This window comes from Haemaphysalis longicornis, unplaced genomic scaffold, assembly GCF_048455015.1.
Source record: "Haemaphysalis longicornis isolate Haplotype H1 unplaced genomic scaffold, Haemaphysalis longicornis Haplotype H1 scaffold_3, whole genome shotgun sequence".
In the NCBI taxonomy this organism is placed as follows: domain Eukaryota; kingdom Metazoa; phylum Arthropoda; class Arachnida; order Ixodida; family Ixodidae; genus Haemaphysalis; species Haemaphysalis longicornis.
Window position 1 is genome coordinate 230222911 of NW_027526335.1, and position 20529 is coordinate 230243439.

Genomic DNA, 20529 nt, shown 5'->3' on the forward strand with positions numbered 1-20529 from the left:
TTCTGCATATTAATTTTCAGGTCCACGCTTCTACTCTGTTCGCCCAGTGCGGAAAGGATGCTTTGCAATTCGTCCCCCGAGTTACTTAGCAAGGCAACGTCATCAGCAAATCTGAGGTTACTGAGGTATTCTCCATTAACCCTTACTCCCACCCGTTCCCAATCGAACGTTTTGAATACTTCTTGTAAACATGCTGGGAATAACATTGGAGAGATTGTGTCTGCTTGCCTAACACCCTTTTTTATAGGTATTTTGCTGCTCTCCTTATGGAGGAATTTGGTAGCTGTGGACCCATTGTAGATACCCTCTAGTATTCTTACATAATGCTCATCTATCCCCTGGTTCCGTAATGCCTGAATGAATGCTGAGGTTTCGACCGAGTCAAATGCTTTCTCGTAAACTATGAAGGCTATATATAGGGGTTCAGTAAACTCAGCGCGCTTCTCTATCACCTGATTGATCGTGTGAATATGGTCCATTGTTGAATAACCTTTACGGAACCCTGCTTGTTCTTTAGGTTGACTGAAATCTAAGGTGGCAGAAATTATGTTAGCGATTACCTTGGTAAGCACCTTGTAGACGACTGACAGTAAGCTGATCGGCCTGTAATTTTTCAAGTCCTTAATGTCACCTCCCTTATGTATTAGGATGATGTTCGCGTTCTTCCAAGATTCCGGTACTCTTGCGGTCATTACGCATTGCGTATACAGGTCTGCCAGTTTTTCAAGTAATATTTCTCGGATATCCTTCAAGAGGTCTGCTGTTATCTGATCCTCACCAGGTGCTTTGCCTCCTTTCATTTCTTTCAAAGCCTTTCTTACTTCTTCGGTCATTACTGGTGGGATGTCTGTCTCCTCTGAGCTACTTTCTCGTTCGGCATTATCCTGGATGTCTCGGCTACTGTACAGATACCTATAGAACTCCTCAGCTACTGTGACAATTTTATCCCTGTTTGTGATGACATTGGCTTGCTTGTCTTTAAGTGCATACATCTGATTTTTCTACACTCCAAGACGCCTGTTGACTGTTTTCGGGCTACCTCCGTTCTTTACAGCGTATTTGATCCTCTCCATATTATACTTCTGTCTTCTGTCTAGCTGTCTTACGCTTATTGATTAACTCCGAAAGCTCCGCTAGTTCTATTCTGTCAGCTGGGGTGGAGATTGTCATGGTTTGCCGTTTCCTAATTAGATCTTTCGTCTCCTAGGAACGTTTACCAATATCCTGTCTAGCCTTCGTGCCCCCGACCTCTACTGCACACTCAGTGATAATGCGTGTAAGGTTGTCGCTGGCTTCCTGCGTCGTAAGCTCTGCTTCCACGGTAAGAGATCAATATCGATTCTGCAGCGCGATCCTGAATTCTTTTACTTTACGTCTTACTGTTAGCTCATAAATCGGCTTCTTCCGTACTAGGTTGTTACGGTCCCTCCTCAAATCTAACCTAATTCGAGATCTTACCATACGGTGGTCATTACACCTTACCCTTCCGAGTACTTCCACATCCTTCACGACGCCAGGGTTATCGCATAATATGAAGTCTATTGCATTTTTATGCTTCTCATTCGGGCTCTTCCACGTCCACTTCTGGCTCTCCCGTTTGCAGAAGAAGGAATTCATTATGCGTAGGTTATTCCCTTCTGCGAGCTCGACTAGTAGGTCCCCCCTGCTACTTCTACAGCCCAGACCATAGTTCCCAACTGCCTCGTCTCCAGCCTTATTCTTGCTTCTTTAGCATTGAAGTCTCCCATAACTACGGTATACTGTGTTTTTACTTTAGCCATTACCGTTACAGTGTACTAAAAGAGAAAGGTGTGTCATTCGGGGCCGATTAGGGGGTTCCCTTTGGCGATGAAAATTTCTGCTGATGAACTCCTGTTGTAAGCAGCGCACCTGGAGGCGGCTGCTGACAAGTTGGTTTTATAAGTTTTGTTTCTTAAATTAATTTATTTCTACCAACCATAATAGTCTTCTTTTTTATTCCGTAATATAAATTTTCATAAAACCCGTCAGATCATTGTTTAGCTTGACTTAAAACCTTACAGGTGGTGCTCCCTGCAACAGGAGTTCTCTGGGGTACACCATTGCTCCATGCACTTTTGTCATCGCAAAAGCGACCCTCGCTCTTCAAAGGTTTTTCCCGCGGTTTCAGTTCAGTTTCACGTGTTTGTTGGCGTACGCTGTGCAATGGAAATGGTTCGAGGTGAGAGGAGGTTTACATGACACGATTGAGGGGCTGTTTTATACATCCACAGGATTTTCGAAGGTAGGCTAATTGTATTTAGCCCTGAATAAGTTCGCGCCTAAGTACTGAACAGTTGGTCATATTGGTGGAGACAAGGAAAAGTAGGATGGACACAAGCGTTGTCTTCTGCCTGTCTTTGCGAGCGCTGATCAGTAAGCATGAGTTTCAACGCGGGCACTCAACTTTCTTACACCATGTTTGGCCGAAAAGGGTGTGAGAATCTTGTCCCATGGCGAACACCCTTAAAAGGTGTTTTGACGAGAAAAAGGTGTATGGATGAAAAAATGGTGTTCGTGTGAACACCCTAAAAAGGGTGCAAGGTTGCTTAACACCCTAAAATAAGGTTGGGGCCAGGGCAGTAGCTACGCGTGGCAAAGTGAGCCGGCGGAGGGCGCAGCATTCAACAGTCATTACGCACAAGTTACACTTGGAACACAAATTAATTGAGCAAGAAAACCAACGGGATGCAAGCGGTACAGGGAGACCATACTTACTTAATAATACATGTGCTCTTCTTGCTTTTATATCCAGCAGAGGAAAGCCCTCTGATCGAGTCGGCGGTGGGTTTGTGCCAAAAAACAGATGTTTTAGCGCTAACTTTGGAACTACGGATTTTACTGCGAGAATGCACAAATCAACACGCGGATTTGCTAAAACTTTTTAATCACGAGGGGAGGGGGGACACTGGAACAGCCTTGTAAAATCCGGATAAACTTGGCATCAGCCCTCAGCGGTCATCCTAGATTAGCAAGAACATTGCGAAGCTTAGCAAGCATAACAAAACTTAGCAACACCGGAAGAAACTAGGTCGACCCCCAGCTCCGCTGTTCTTTTTATGCAACTGAACACCTATATCACACCGTTTCGACACCCTACAGAAAGCCAAGTGTGTTGCAGTCGGCAAACGCCTGTTTCGCCACACGACTATAGTCTTTTTTTAATTTTGTAGGTTCAAATTGGGGTTTCACGTGCCGAAGCTAAACTTGGGACATGCGGTCCGAAGCTAAACTTGGGACATGGAAACGAGCGATCATTGTATACGAGCAATTATTTTTTTTTTGCTTTTAAAAATTTCTTGCGAGTAGAGAAGTATATGAGGGATGTCTTGTTCTTTACAGTGCTATTATGCATCCAAGCGTGGCCTTATTCAATGAACAGCTGAACACCTTTTCCACACCCTCGCAACAGCTTAAGAGAAACCAAGGGTGTTGAAGTTGATCAACACCCTTTTTTTCACACGAAGACGGTGTAGAGCTAGGAAAAGGGTGTTGATATTCAAGTAAAAGGAAGTAAATGCCTTTCCACTTTATCTTTATCCTTTTTATCCTTTATCCTTTTTCCTTTATCCTTTATCCTTTTTATCTTTATAAATGCCTTTATCCACTTATGCTCCGCCCTTTTAGGCTAAAAGGTGGTAAAAGTATAGTGTGGGGACAGTTCTCTCTGCTTGTCTTGCTGGAGCAGTTTAGAACGACGGGCCCGCTCCCCTCTTTCTTTCGCAATGTCCGCAAGACTCATCCTTCTGCTCTTCCCAAAAATTGTAAATGGAAGAGAGAGCGAGAGGGCGAGAAGGAAATTACTTTAATGAGCTGAAAAGTGAGAGTGGAACCCTAGTCCGGGAATCAATGCGTTGCCCTAGCCGTCTTGGCCCGTCTCACTAGGAGAGTCTGGTCCTCCAGTTGACAGATGGTCAACAGTGTCTCCCACAGCTCAGTAACGGAACGGGTGGAGAGGGGTGGTAGGGCTTGGTTCTGAGCGACGGAGAACCCCCTGATTCTAGAGCACGCTTCATCTTACCCCATCTCTTACCCCACATTCGCCAGAAGTCACAGAGCCCGACTTGTCTCAAACTAGGCCTTTATTTATCTCTCTCCCTGCTTGAATTTACTGATCGCTCGTCTTTCTCGCAGCGTGGTCGCCGCTCTGGAGAAATTGGAAATGCCAATGGATGTGCGGCAGGAGATATCCCGCTGCGTGAGCAAGTTCCCGGCCGACACGAGGTTTGCCGTCAGGTCTTCAGCTCTCGGTGAGTGCTCACAGCCACCTGCTCGTGAAGCTTTCAATGAAGCGCATTCCTCGCTACCTTCTTCGCACCCAGGGGAGGACTCCGAGGACATGTCAGCTGCTGGCCAGATGACCACGTTGCTGGGTCTTCGGACTGAGGAAAAAGTAACGAAACTCGGCCGATATTAAAATAGACTGATACTACTTATGCTTTTTTGACGACCAAATATTCATATCCTATTTCAAGGTTATCGAAGGCGTCCTGAAATGCTGGGCCTCGCAATTCAACTTTACAAGTGTGAAGTACAAGAGGTGAGTGTCGTGTTCTTCGAAATATGGAAACAGGCATATTTCTTGTAAAGCCCAAAGAAACGCATACTCTGGTCAATTCAATGCAGATTCAGGCTCTATTCCTACCGAGTCTCAAAGCGCGAGATGAGAAAATTTTACGCGGTCAAATTTATCTTTCTCCAAAAAAAAAAAAACCGTGAAAGTAGGAACTGCTGAAAAACGCACCTTTTATTGTACAAATCATTCCCCTTTCTCCTAAAGTACAAAAAGGAAGTACGAAAAAGTGTAACATAAATATAGATATGAAACAACTGAGTAATCTTTTAGCCACAGGCGATTTAAGTATACTTTCTTCCTTTGCAAGCTTGAAGTATGCAAAAATTGGCGCAGCTTGCCCTGGTGCTGCAAGGCTTGTGAAATAGCAAAGCTGGCGGCCCCTCTCGCTTCGTCGGAAACCCGACTGCTCCACCTATCATTGATTTCCGAACGTGCCGCTGAAAGATCTCCATGACTGGCAGGCCCGCATCGCTTTGTCCGCAGCCTTTCACATCTCTTCCAATGTGGACCGCGGTAGCACGCGCCAGGTCCCGCGGCAACCGGCTTCGCGAACTAGGCGTCTTTAGCGCGAGCGCGGCGTCTGTGCTCCCCACCCTCTGGCGCGGACGCACGTGAACTCTTTGCATTTTTTCGCGAGCTCCTCACCTGGTGAAAGCCCCCGCGCTAGCCTGGACAACGCCTGGCCCTCCTCACGGGGCACAGGATTACGTGCACTCGGTATTTTTTTGCGGTATTTTTTGCGAGCACTTTTCGCGAACGCCAATGGACCAATCTTAAGCTTAAACAGGTCTGCTTTTATAAATTGCCCGTTGTTGAGCATAGCTCAACAAAGTATGCCGAGGGGCCCGGAGACGCTGCTCGGCGCAGTCGGGGCTGCAGCCGCGAACGCTCAGTGAACTTCCATTGTTTTCGGATGGCACGCGCCCGCCCTCGTTCCCTCGCCCCCTCTCTGCCGTGCACTAATAGCGTCTGAGCGCTGAATAATAAATGCGACAGCTCATATCATTGTCATACGCAACAGAACAATAAATACCATAACGCTGTCTTTATAAGCGCATTTGAAATAATTTAGGAATGCAATATCGTACCGTCAAAACTGGCACCGGTCTTGTATCGAACTGCGCGTTTGCGCTGTCAACATTTTTTTATTCAACATGCTTAATGCGCTGATAGAGGCAGTTCAACGTCTAGTTCCGATCTTTTAGCAATCGCGAACGCGGCGTCTCTTCCTTTCCTTGAGGCCTGGTCTCTTTTAAATAACCAACTGAAGAGTTCACGCTATTTTAACAACCCGAATACCGCACTGCTACGGGCGGCCGTGTACCTATGCTCAAATCTACGCAGACCATGCTGGCATATCGCTGGTACTATAGTTAAAATGACGATTAAGCGGCGATGGAGGTCGGTTACGCAGCAAGGAGCGGCGAAGCTGTGCTCCGCAGCGTAATTTTGACCTATCTTCACGCGCGGACGAATACTAAGGCACTCGGCGATACTCGTCACATGACCCTGCGCTGGAGGTGCTGTGTGTGTGTGCGAGACTAGAGAATGGGGCACGAGGGTGAGCCGGTGGAGGAAGAACCGAGCGGCCTTCTCGGGGGCTCTTTCTCTGCGCTCCTTTCTTGGCGATTCCTATCGGCAGTTGCGCTATGCGGGAGTGAGGGAGCGAACCGTTGTAAACGGGCGGACCTAGCCGTGCGGAGGCCAATCACGGCGAGTCCATGGGTTTGTGTTTGCATGAAACCGGAGGACCAGGCGCATTATGTCCCTCCTAGTGGTCCAGTGCCCGTTCGGGAAAAGAGCATCTTCCTAAACGGCATGCGGGGAGGCCCTCTTTCGAAGTTGTTTATAGGGACTCTACAACCGCCCCCCCCCCCCCCCCGAAAAATGCTTTCACTCTTTCCTTCGCGCCTGGAAGCACTGCCAACGCTACCGTTATCGCCAGCATGGAGCGGCACTCCGTGATTTGTTCTCACAGCAGATACGCCTTTTGTTTCCCATTCGCTTTTGTGGCCTTATTTTTAAAGTGCCCATCGAATGCGTTCATTTTCTGCGACTGAAGGAAAGCCGGCCAATAGCCGCTATAACGACGTGATTTCAGCGGCCGAAGCACACCAAGACGTAGAAAGGTAGAGAAGATTTTCGAGCAAGATTTTGACGGACATTAAGCAGTAATTTTTGGCTGAGGAACTTTGCGATCCCCTAATCTAAGTACTGAAGGTGCTGGTCCACTACGTTGTGCATTTAAGACTTCCAAGTTGCAAAATGCCATGGAGGGTCTCTTTAACAAGGCTGACACACTATTCGGGAATGGGCCATTTGAGCAACTGTGCATTTCGCGAGAAATAAATAATACTGCCGCTAACCATGCCTTATAATTTGTTTACTTAAGTTTTGTTAACCCCGACTGGCCACGTCCGGATATTTAATCTTGTGTTTTAAGTGAAGTGTGTGTTCCCTCTTTATTTTGCATGCCTCACCGGCAATCTTGTCCAATAGGGCGTTGTCATGCGGTCTGCATTCTAAATTGTTCCTGCAAAATCAGATAATCTTGATCTATAATGATGTTACGAAAATTGAGCATTGAAAACCCCGCGCATACTAATCGCCGAGGATAATCTGTGTAGGTAACTTTGTTGACTGTTTTTCCAACGTTTTTGTATTCGTCGAGTTCATTGCGGAGCGCAAGTTTGCTTCAATAAACTTTATTTTTTCAAAAGCCCTTGTCAACGTGACAATAAAAACAATAGTTGTTTTGCTAGCTTCATACAAAACAAAACAGACCGGACACGACGGCGTATCATCGTGTTACAAGGAATTTCGAATTCTCATTTTCTCAGCCCCAACTTTAACTAGGAGGAAACTGCATAAGTTTCAGGGTTAAATTTGTCCACTCCAATGGCACCCTCTCACGTCTCTTGTGCTTTGTTTTAGGGATTCTTCCTATTTGATATTTTTGTCGCATAGCCCCTTTATTTATGGCCGTGTGTTTATACGCGTTTATTGAAGACGCAAAGCAGGTGGCATAAAAAAAACTCGCTAAGAGAGTTTTGTAACCCGCAGGCAATACGGCCAGCCAGTTGTCGCCCCCATGGCTGTTGTGGTTCAAGAAATGGTCGACGCAGAAGCTGCGGGCGTGATGTTCACATGTGACCCCCTAACAGGAAGCCCAGCGAAGATCACAGTTACGGCCAATTACGGCCTTGGGGAGGTACGTGGAAGTTTTTTTTTAGATGCGACGCATCTCTTGCTCTGAGGCATGTCCCTCCTGCGTCGGCGTCGGCGGCGTCTGCACACCACCTGCGCATGCGCGACTCTCCTCCGCTCTTCTCTCCAACAGCTGTGCACAACACTCTCACTCCATCTCATTATCATAAACAACAGCTGCGTGCGCGCGCATCGCTCGCTTCGCGCCGCTCCTGTCGCGCAAGTGCGCGCATGCGCGACTCTCCTCCGCTGTCTCCTCTCCTTCAGGCGCTGTGAATATAAAGCGGGTAGCGCGCTGCGGCGGTTCAGTCAGTGCTCGCTCTCGTTCGACTTCGCGTCACAACACGTTTTACCTGATTTAGAGAATCAACCCAACGGAAACACCAATTGAACCCCCGATGCGTCGCATCACACCAGGGTTCCCCCGCGAGAAGATGGGCGTAATTTTTTCCGTTCTGATCTTACGCACCTAACAAAATGCTGATCCTCATAAACAGACAGGTGGACAACAATCCCGTCCCTGAAGTCCAGTCCCTTAGTGTGCTGGGCATGCAAATCCAGAATAAAAGTAAGAACAGCGATACCCTACACAAGTTGTCCGGCAGTGATTATCAGACCTATCGACGGATTTGTCGGATAGCAAACAAACATTGAGGTAAGCAGAAAAAATATTTCTGTAGACTTCTCGAAGCATTTATACTAAGCCGAATGGTCTATTCAGTCCCCTACGTCTTTACATGTCAAAGATAGAAAAGGTAGCAGCCTTAAACCTCGTCAGGAGCACCCCTACGGAAAACCTTCTACAACTTGGATTACATAACCCCATAGCTGAGCTGTCGGAGGCTCAATGAACTGCTCAAATAGAGGCTCCATTACTAAGACTGGACAAGCCCCACTCACAGACCTACAGATCCCTCAAAGATGCAAACTAGAAGGCGAATTCCACCTACTATACACAAATGTCTCCACATTAAACGCCCCTCGAAAAATATGCCTCCCGACGATTAATAGATGGAAGAAAAGCTCGAGCAAAGACATGGTATAAACAGCTGTGCCCTACAGAGGAGGTAGTACACGTCGACGTTGCCGAACACACAGATCGAGATGCCACCACGACCGGGATTACCAACTTTTCCGGGTAGCCCATGCTGGCAGCTTCTATCAAAGCCAGCAATTCTCAGGAAGCGAAAGAAGCGGCCATTGTTCTTGCAAGAATCTCCACGAGAGCCATCCATAACCTCCTATATAGCCTACTGTGCCTGCTCCATCGTCCCGAAACCTATTGCAGCAGCCGGTTCACTGTGGGGGCGCCAAGTTCCCATGTTTTGTGATGGCCATGTCGATGCGAACTGCTGTTTCAGGCGGAGGTGAACTGAAACGCACCTCGGCGTCGTCTGCTACACGAAGGCGTCTTCCTGCTAGAAAAGTCTGCAAAACGGCGAGCCAGTATTAAAGACGAAGCTTTAAGCGTGGCGTCGCAGAACTGCTAAACTGCGTTCAGTGTACTGTTTCCACCTGCACACTCGCCCTTTTGGGTTCGCTACGGCAGTTTCCCAAGAAAATGTATACACGACCTCATGGTTTTCACTGCGACAAGAGCCAGTTAACTTTTCTTCCGCTGATAAGTGAAAATTTGATCAGTTGATAAGGGAAAAATAATGATTCTTCATTCGGTGTTGAGTGGTTATTGAGTCATACTAATTAAATTTTGTTTCAAGAAGTTGAAAGAGTTCAGCTCACCTTTTTTACTTATGAATCCATTAAGTCTTGTTCTGCGGCTAATATTCTTACGGTCCCCGAAAGGGTACACGCCCACCGTCCTCCATTCCTTCTCTATTTCTCCGTCGCTGCTGCTCTACGAAATGTTCCCATCGCGCATGTAGTAGATGTATTGACGACGCCGTAATCGGCAATGCCTGGCTGCCCCGCAAAGAATGACGACTCAGTATTTGAGGCGATGCTCAGTATTTGAGAGCCCATATATACGCTTAGGATAAACATTCAGCATGCACTTAGCTTGTTTCTCTCGCTACTTCTCGCCGGTACATTCATTCTTCCCTCACCAATCACATACCGAATAACCGATCAATTCCCAGTGGGTTTCAAAAACGCACTAGTAAACTCACCCGTGACATTTCTGGCTGAATCGAGGGAAACGCAGAAAAAAATCTTTTGCATTAAATTATTTACGAACGAACATGGTAGCCCGAGAAACACCATATCTTTTAGGATTACACTGTTAAGTTCTAGCGTCACCCTAGCTGGATTGTTTTATTTCTGGCCTCGTGAATTTCTATACCTTTTTTTCGAACAGGAGTTACCAGTCAGTGCTAGACCCACAGTCGCCTTTACACAACATGTATTTTTTGTTTGCAAAGGGCCTTGAAAACTTTTTTTTAAACCACTCATTGTTGCCAGGTGTGTAGACAAATGGTGACCGTGCCCTCGCCAACACAGGCGAACCTGGGATTAGTGTGCCATCAGAGAGAAGGGCGGAATTTCTGGCACTGAGCATGCACAAGGCGTTATAAAGGAGGCTATGTGTGTACTCAGCGATTGAAAATCTGCGATTAGAAACTTTGCAAATGGGCAAAGCCACACGCCAGCCGTAAACATTCTCTCAAATTTAACAAAACACATCCTACCAGATCCATGTGGTTTGGGTTCCTGCGCATTAATCCCTCCTACCCGGGAAATGAGGCCGGCCACAATTATACCCGAGGTTTTGCCAGCCGGCTTTTTCCACATACCGGCCAGGGAGCGCATTAAAACCTATTACAAGATCGCTATGCACTACCGCCCTGAAAGATTTCAATATCTTCCAGCCGATAAAGCCCTTAGCAAAGTTCAGCAAGTAACCTAGAGTCAACTCCAGAGTAATAGATTCATAAGCCTCATAAACTGTCATTGATTTATCCAGGAGATCCAGCAGACGGCGGTTGCACTAGCAGGGTCGTTCTCCTCATGCTATAGCCACTTTCACATTTCGCAGCTTCCCACCTAAATAAGGCATCCACCCACCAGCCGGTCGATGCCCCCGCGGTATGATAAAAACATTCGGTGGCTCCACGTCATATTTCTTGTAATATGCTGTACAATACGGCATACGGCATTGGGTTTTGGTCTGGTTGTACTTTCATTAGCTAGTGACATTTTGTGCTCTCATTGCAGAAAGAACAAACCCATCTTCTAAAGAGGACCAGGATGCGCGCGAGGCCTGTCACCAGTCAGTATAAATCAAAGCAAAACTCAAAACACCGAGCTAACCCTTGACCAAACCCAAACCCATGGCCAATCAACACCAGTGCAACCCCTGGCCTAATCCAAACCAAACCCCACCACACACATTTGCTCAACTTGACCGGACATTAAAATAAAACCACACACACACACACACACACACACACACACACACACACACACACACACACACACACACACACACACACACACACACACACACACACACACACGCGCGCACACACACACACACACACACACACCCGCGCGCGCGCACGCACACGCACGCACACGCACACACACACACACACACACACACACACACACACACACACACACACACACACACACACACGATAAAGAACTCATCTCATAAACAAAAATGTATTCACCTCATCACATACAGATTCCTTTCCTCTGGTGTGTCAATATTTAGGCTATAGTTCTTCGACATTTGAAACTAGCCACTCATCTCCCGGCATGCAGTGCGGCATATCAACGGCAGCATCCATGCCAACAGCGCTGCGGTAAACAGCGACACGAGTCTGCAGCACGCCCGCTTCAAATTAGCCGCTCATCTCGCGGCGTGCAGTGCGGGCTAGCAACGGTGGGGCCCGTGGCAACGACGCAGGGCAGGGATCACCTCCAACGTTAATGAATACCGTGTGCACATGGAGCAATCGGATAAACGTCGGCTTCATAACGCGAGGGACTCGCGTTAAATTCTCCTACCACGATGAAGCGTTCACACTAAACTTTCATACACCCTTTTTGGCCGAAAAGGGTGTAAGAATCTTGTGCCATGGCGAACACCTTTAAATGGTGTTTTGCTGAAAAAAGGATGTCAGGGTGAAAAAAGGGTGAATATGTGAACACCCTTAAAAAACGGCGTAAGGTTGCTCAACACACTAAAATAAGGGTGTGTGCAGCGGAACTACGGGTGATAGTGTACATGGGCCGAGAGCGCAGCGTGACATACAGACACATTCAATACGCACAAGTCCACTTGACCATCAAATGAATTGAGCAAGGAAACCAACGGGATGCCTAGGGACAGCGAGAACATACTTACTTAGGAGTACATCTGCTCTTCTTGCTTTTATAACCCGCAGAAGAGAGTCCTCCGATAGAGTCGGTGCGCTTATCTCAAACGTAAGACATTTTAGCACTAATTTCGGAATTTTGCACTTTAATGTGAGCATATACAAATAGCACGCGCATTAGCAAAAGCTTTTTAATCACGAGGTAGTTTTATGTTCAATAAGTCATACAATTTTATTAAATACCAAACAAATATTCGCAGCCATCTCAACACCTTTCAGGAAGAGTGTTCATTACTTCAACACCCTTTTTCCCAAAAGGGGGTAAAGCTAGAAATTAGCGTGCTGGAAACTAAGAAAAAGGGTTTAAAGAAAAAGGGTGTAAAGAAAAAGGGTGTAAGAAAAAGGGCGTAAGAAAAGACTGCCACCCGAGAAAAAGCGTCTAAGAGACTTCTAGCTTTGGACGTATTTCATACCATTTTACACGGGTGGACAGAATTTTTTCTACGAATGGAGTATGTTTTGTACCTCACAATGTATCACACAATATAAATTGGCATAGTGTATACAGTTGAAGCTGTTTCAGCGTGAACTAAATTCGGTCGGTGGCGTTAGCAAAACCGACAGAAAAAAACCTGCTCCCCTGTAAAGGGTGCACTACCGCAGATAAAGTGTTCTAACAGGAAAGCCGGCTTTCGAGCCTGTTCAAGTGTGATCCCAGAGGGCGCAAGCGTATGCGTATCTTCTACTATACCGTTTCAAAGTTAATAGTCTTATCTGGATTCTAAAACGCAAGAAAATTGGCGCAGCTTGCAATGGTGCTCCAGGTGGTCGACCTGGCATGTTTACCGCTTGGATCCGCTGGGGAACACACTGGAACAGCCTTGTAAAATCCGGTTATGGTTGGCCGCACCCCTCAGGGCTTATCCTACCATAGCAAGAACATTGCAAAGCCTAGCAAACGTAGCAAACCTTAGCAACACTGGAAGAATCTAGGTAGAACCCCAGCTCCGCTGTTCTTTTTTAGGGGCGAAGCTCCCCTTGCTCGGGCCCTGTCCCGTCCGTCGTTGTTGCTGTACACGGCACCACGATGATGATTGTAGCAGGATCCCCCTAGGGATTGGCCAACCAAAGATTGGCCGAAGAGGTCAAAATGTTCAACGCGTTCGTTGCTAACCAACAAGGAGGAGAGGAAGAAGAAGAGGTTGTCGTTCGTCGCCTGCGAGCTCAAGACACGCACCGGGGCTACGCGACACAAGACGCTCTGCAGAAAATGACGGCCAAGGTGGCTAAAATGTCACACACCGAATTCGCCAACATACCCATGGAGATTCTCATCTTCCCAAACAAGCCTTACATAATCACCATAAACATTGACATCGCCGACGGGCTTGTCAACGGAGCGGTTGGAAGTCTCAAGCTTTACGAGCGAGGAGTGGTGGTCTTGACGCGGCAGCGCCCGGTCTCGATCCCACGACTCGCTGGCCGCGATGGAAGGTACGTGGGGCAATACCCACTGCGCTACAAACCGAGACGCGAGCATGGCTACGAACGCTCCTTATGTCCTTCACTCATTCAGATGGTGCGCACCGTCAAGAATACCTATAACAATGTTCCACGGTTTCACCGATAAGCATTTTAGCTTCGTCCCTCTCATCATCATTCACTTCGTGGAGATGGCGGGATTTTTTTGCAACTGAACACCTCTTTGACACCGTTTCGACACCCTACAGAAAGCCGAGCGTGTTTCAGTCGTTCAACACCCGTTTCACTCCACCACTATAGTCTTTTCCATTTAAAAAGGTTCAAATTGATATTTGCCGTGCCAAAACTAAACTTGGGGCGTGGGGCGCACCGTATATGAAAACGAGCGGTCGTTACAGACGACCACTTTTTTTTTTGCTTTTGAACATTTCTTACGAGTAGATGAGGGTATGAGGGGATGTCTTGGTCTTTACAGTGCAATTTTACATGCATGCATAGCTTTATTCAATGAAAAGCTGAACGCCTTTTCCTCACCTTTCAACACCCTAAGAAAAACCAAGGGTGTTGAAGTTGACAGACACCCTTTTTTCATTTAAAAAGGGTGTAGAGCTAGGAAAACGGTGTTCCGATACAAGAAAAAGGGTGCAATGGGCTCCCAACACCCTTTTTCCACCTATGCTACATCCTTTTTGGCCAAAACGGGTGTAAAAATGTGGGTGTTCCCTCTTTCGTAGGATCCGGTAAAACACAAAAGCGAAATGTGCCTTCACAGGAGCAGTTGAATGTTTATTGTGCATTGATATGAACTTGCACGTCACTGTTTATGTTTCGACGGAATGGAACCGTTAGACGCATAAACGTTAGCTCACGTAAATCCGACTGAAACAACAGGCGCTCGCAAACCGTTCGTGGGAATGAAACCAAACGGGTTGTCGAGAATCGTTCGGTGAACACACGGTCCGCTGCAGAGATAGCATTAGCGGACCGTGCCACGTCACGAGTGTGACATGAGCAAGTCGGCTTCTCCGCAGCCTATGTGCGCGTTGCCCGTACACGTAGGCGCTGGCATCGAGGCGCCAACTGTCGGCGCTCATTAGCGTCATGATGCAACTACTTGCTTCGCCTCTCCTAGACGGCAGCACCATCTGAAAGGAAGGGTATAAGGCGTGTTTGACGTCCTATTTACGCGTCTGTTCATAGCGCCGTCGGGAGCGCGTTTCGCACCTCCCGTTGCGGCGAAAGAGTTCGTGGCTCGGATCCTGGCGCCGCCGCGGCAAACGAAGTTTTTCTGGCGCTATCATTTCGGTGACGGATATGACGTCAGTTAGATCATGGTGGACCCCGATATAAAACCCTTTCGTGTTGAAAAAATGTGACTGATCCCTCTTTCATAGGAATCGGAAAAACATGAAAGCGAGATGTGCCTTCATAGGATCAGTTGAATGTTTATTCCGCATCGATATGACCTTGCTCATCGCTATTTATATTTCGTCGGTATGGCACCGTCAGACTTACAAACATTGGAGACTTTTGCACGCGCTGGAGCACTGCGTAAACCCGGATGAAACCACACGCGCTCGTAAACCATGCGAACGAAGCCCAACGGGTTGCCAGCGAATCATTTGGTGAACTCACGGTCCGCTGCAGCGAAAGAGCATGATTTGCGGGGCTGTCTTGTGAGTGCGCTTGGCTAGCGACAACGCGCTGGCGAATCGCTTTCGCAAATGTGCGACCACTGCGTCCCTTCTCCGTGGAGTGCACGGCAGACGGTTGCGTTGCGACGAGCTCAGCTGGCGCCAACTCTCGGCGCTCATTAGCATCGTGATGCATTACTTCGCTTCACCTCTCTTAGACGGCAGCACCATCGAAACAGAGGCGATTATAGGAAAGATATATCGCGCGTTCATACGGCTGTGTGCCCTTCAAGTCGTAGCGGAGTCGGTAACGCGCCTGGGACCTCCCGTTGCGGTGACAGAGCACCCGGATCGAATCCTGGCGCAGCCATGATTTTCTGGTGATATGACGGATATGACGTTAGTCAGATATTTACGGGTGCCGTCATGAAACAGTTTCGTGTTAAAAGTTTAGTGTGTTCTTCGCTTGATGCGGTTGGTTTCAGGAACACCATCCCGAACTTCCTATATACAAGCCAGTCAATAGAAGCTTCGCTTGAAAATACTGCTTATGCCCCACAGATTATCTTTTTTTCAGTCAGAATGACTAAATACGCATAATGTGGGTGTTGCCCAATCATTGCAAGCTTGCAGATACGCGGTAAGGTGACAAGAAATGTATAATCCTGTAAGGGGGCTCTAACTACTGATCACAAGCGATCCCCTCCAGAAGGGTGGGCAGTTGGGCGAGTTCGTGATTTAACATCGTGGTGAAATAGCACGGCTTAACAAATACACTGCAAGAAGGAATCACACAGAACGGGCGCTGACTATCAACTGAGATTTATTGAAGAGAGGTGTACACTTCTATATCAAAACATCTCATTGATACTGCACACGTGCGCACATTATCTTTGAAACTTAAATTAACACTAAAAAATCTGAGAGGAACAACGCCTGTGCCTACAATCAACAAACAATCAACAAAAGCAAACTTGGCTGGCGCACTAATCACCAGGCATATTTATGTTCACAGCCTCTCTTAACTCTCTTTGGAGCTGATTTTTGTGTTTGTAGAGGAAGACCGTTTTGTCAGGATAAGGTACACATGCGCTCGAGTGCCAGGGAGCAGACAAACGGCATGTGGCAGTTTCCTTCGAGGAAAACAAATGCGCTCTCAAGAGCACGTACAAACACCGACCCATCTGGCCGACATAAGGACGTCACGATGACAACGACATTCGGTAAACGGTACACGTGCGGCGTGGGACATATGGTCGGCCGAGAATTTACTGAATCTACCTGACTGAGTGCCTAGCTTCCTGCTCTCTACAACAGCACAGGCTTCGCCTAGTTTATTCGGTGCCGAACTGACAACCTGCTCCCCATACCTGGAATCCATAGATTTATGGGATGACGGCGTACTTCCTTTCGTAGTGCTCTACTTAATTCTGTGCGCCGTAATTAATACATCCTTTTTTATTTTTTTTATTTTGTAAGTTACCACACGCTGTGGGCATTGTTAAAAAGCCTGCATCCTTCAGTTTTGTACACGTTCCTTGAAACTTGAGCCAATTTACTGCGCACAAGATTTCAACAGCGCCGAACGAAAGCTCCAAAAAGCTTTCAAATTCTTTACCAGTTTCCTGTAGCCTAAAAGGCTGCAGAAAACTGCTACAGAATTCAAACAAGGTTAACAAGAACCAGAAGGTTCTTGGGGCAATTTCAAGCAAATATGGCTTGGGCCGAAGTTAATCGATCTGGGATCGAGATATAGGTCGAGATTGTGGATCCGCACGTCTTTCATAGCTTCTGAAGTAAACTTTCGATCCAGTTTATGTTTAGGTTGGTTGTTTCAAAAACGCTGCCGGCATCCAGAAGGAGTTTTAAAATCCGCGTCGTCAAATAATAGGACAATTATTTTTCTACAGGGCTCGTCATTGACACTATGGAATGCATTGCCCCAATTGGCAAGGTACTGCTTCGCCCTTGCGACCCTCAACTGGATATTGGCATTGGATACTTTACAAGCGACGCTTACGCTTCTCCACTTGCTGCATTTTTGCTGCTCGGGGTATCTTCTTTTCAGTATTGCTAACAGTACTTACCACGCAGCACTTGCGCTGCTTGAGACTGAGAGCAACAAACGAAAACTTCTGCAGGCGCGCGCCGAGCATACATTTGCTGCCGTCGTTTTGTTCGACACGCATTTCTTTACGTGCAGTCGGTGGTGTCAGCATCTGCAGAGCCGGACACATTCACCCTGAAGAAAACAGGCGGAGTGCGGCCATTCATCGAGTCGGTACAACTGGGGCGCAAGTCGGTCTACACAACCGCGTCCGGTGAGCATAAAAATTGGCCGTTTATCTGCTCCCTAGGCTTCGTATGTCGTCGAGATACGATGGTCTTCTGCCGCACCTGCCACGTACCTGCCTCTCCTCTCTCTCCCGCCGTCCTCTCACGCTGTACCCCTCCTGTCTCGGTCCTCCTGTAATAAACGCAGTAAAGGTTTCTGAAATTCAATTCAATTTATCTGTGCTCGCACTGCCCCCGCGAAGTCTGTTGCGACCTTAGGTTACTGTTACGAACTACCGGGCAAGGCTGGCGGCTCCTAACAGTTGGTAATACAGTTCGCTCGTGATACCCAGGCTGCATCCATTGCGAACCATTTTTGTAGTTTTAGTTGAAATGTTGTTTCTAATGCGTTTCTTTTTTTCTTTTTTGCTATCGCAACAAAGTACGGCCATGTCTACCTCTAGTAATAGACACTGATAGTATCAGTTATGTATTGGTGTTTTGTCACAAATACGCCTATTGTTTCCTTATTGCTGGACAATGCTGACCAGCATGAAGTCTGCTACCAGATATAGTAGTTGAAAAATTGTTTTGTTTATGTAATTGTCTCGTTAAAGGGATTTCCGGACAGACGGATGGACAGACAGATAAAAAATTTCCGCGTTTAAAGTAGCTTTAGAAAGGCCATCGTGTTTCATGGGCTCTAAAAGTTCGTGGCGCTTCACTTGTCCTCCACAATGTTGAGCACGTTGCACAAACATGGAAACGTTCTCCCTGTGGTGCCTGGGGACGAATTGGCTTGGCTTTACATTCACTAGAAGGGCATATAGCGTACTTTACGCGTCACCCAGGCGGAACACCAACGAAGCACGCGTAGGCATTCGAACGCACAGGGACGGGTAACTGTATTACTAACCAGCAACACGATATCAATAACCTGTCACCGCCGCAGCCCATACGAAGTGGCCGGTACGGCCCAGTGCAAACTCTGTGCAGGGTCGCATTCTAGCGCAGTGAGTGCGGTGACTGCTCTCCTATTTCCTTCGCTGTGCGCAAGTGGGTGGTACATGATTTGCACGCATTCGGCGTTGAGCTGCGGCCCGGTGGAGCTTCGCTGCGCAGAGGTACAAAAATATCGGAAAGTTGCTAGCGCCCTACAGCGACCCGCACACTATAAACCCCTACGCACCACTCAGTCAGTTAGCAGGGAGTGATATTGCGTCATCCTAATAAGCATCCTAATCCATAAGAAAGGTGACATGAACGACTTGAAAAATCAGCTTACTGTCAGTCGTCTACAAGGTACTCACCAAGGTAATCGCTAACGGAATTTCTGCAACCGTAGATTTCAGTCAACCTAAAGAACAAGCAGAGTTCTGTAAAGGCTATTCAACAACGGACCATATTCACACGATCACTCAGGTGATAGAGAAGTGCGCTGAGTATACTGAATTCCTATATATAGCCTTCATAGATTATGAGAAAGCATTTCACTCGGTCAAAACCTGAGCAGTCATTCAGGCATTACGGATCCAGGGTGTAGATGAGCATTATGTAAGAATACTAGAAGATATCTACAATGGGTCCACAGCTACCATCATCCTCCATAAGGAGAGCAGTAAAATACCTATAAGGAAGGACGTCAAACAAGGAGACACAATCTCTCCAATGTTATTCACAGCATGTTTACAAGAAGCATTCAGAACATTGGATTGGGAACAGGTGGGAGTAAGGGTTAATGGAGAATACCTCAGTAACCTCAGATTTGCTGATGATGTTGCCTTGTTAACTAACTCGGGGGAGGAATTGCAAAGCATGCTTACCACACTGGACAAACAGAGTAGAAGCGTGGGCCTAAAAATTAATATGCAGAAAACTAAAGTAATGATCAATCACCTCGGGACAGCACAGCGGTTTGAGATAGGGGGCGAGGCCGTGGAAGTAGAAAGCGAATACATCTACTTAGGCCAAGTTGTGACCCCGAATCCCAACCATTAGGAAGAGATAATTCGAAGGATAAGAGTGGGGTGGAGTGCATTCGGCAGGCATTCTCAGATAATGAATGGCACCCCATACCATTGCCCCTTAAGAAGAAAGTGTATGACAGCTGCATCTTACCGCCACTCACCTACGGGGCAAGAACTTGGAGGCTAACTAATAGGGTTCAACTTAAATTGAGGACGACTCAGCGCGCAATGGAACGGAAGATGATAGGTACAAGGGACAAGAAGTGAGAGGAGTGGGTCAGGGAACAAACGCGTGTTAAGGACATATTATTAGGAATTAAGAAGAAATGGACGTGGGCAGGGCATGTAACACGAAGGCAAGATAACCGTTGGTCATTAAGGGTAACAGAGTGGATCCCGAGAGAAGGCAAGCATTGCAGGGGGCGGCAAAAAGTTAGATGGGCAGATGAGATCAAGAAGTTCGCGAGGATAAATTGGTCACAGTTGGCACAGGACAGGGGTAATTGGAGAATATCTACGCCCCGCAGAGGGCGTAGATAGCCTAGTTATGATGATGATGATGATGACGATAATGATGATGATGATGACGATGATGATAATATTATTGCGTCTCACATTCTAGCACTGAAGCACCAGCTGAGTCAAGCCCATGAAATCGGTGTCCGCACGCTGAAGTCCGAGCGCACACTCTGGAGCCTAGCAGTGATACGTATCCCCTGAGTACCGCATAGCTGTATAGCTGTATTTGGGAGCACTTTATACAATGCGTGACACCATCTAGGTTGGTCAAGAGTTCAATCAATCAATCAATCAATCAATCAATCAATCAATCAATCAATCAATCAATCAATCAATCAATCAATCAATCAATCAATCGCTTGATCAACCGAACGCGCAGTAAATGAGCGCAAGGACTGTGACTGCCGACACAAAGAAATCTGCGCTCACTGGAAGCATGTTCACGTACCCGAGCACTGTTTTATAGGCACAAAGCAGCACGTACACGTGTATTGAACAACGCATTTTTTGACCGGGATGCACAAACGTTACATGTAGCTAGCGACATTCATTTGGATGCGTTTGGTGTC

General features: G+C 47.1%; 1 protein-coding gene across 2 annotated transcripts in view; it reads left to right on the plus strand.

Annotated features, from left to right (window-relative positions):
• Positions 1–20529, plus strand: part of LOC144176035 (rifampicin phosphotransferase-like) — a 241241-nt gene that overhangs the window by 106877 nt on the left and 113835 nt on the right. For both annotated transcript variants that reach the window (XM_077705142.1, XM_077705141.1), the window contains exons 15-19: positions 4153–4268; positions 4341–4411; positions 4494–4558; positions 7658–7805; positions 17404–17521. In XM_077705142.1, coding sequence (XP_077561268.1) covers positions 4153–4268; positions 4341–4411; positions 4494–4558; positions 7658–7805; positions 17404–17521 — 518 coding nt within the window. The remainder of the gene's footprint in view (positions 1–4152; positions 4269–4340; positions 4412–4493; positions 4559–7657; positions 7806–17403; positions 17522–20529) is intronic.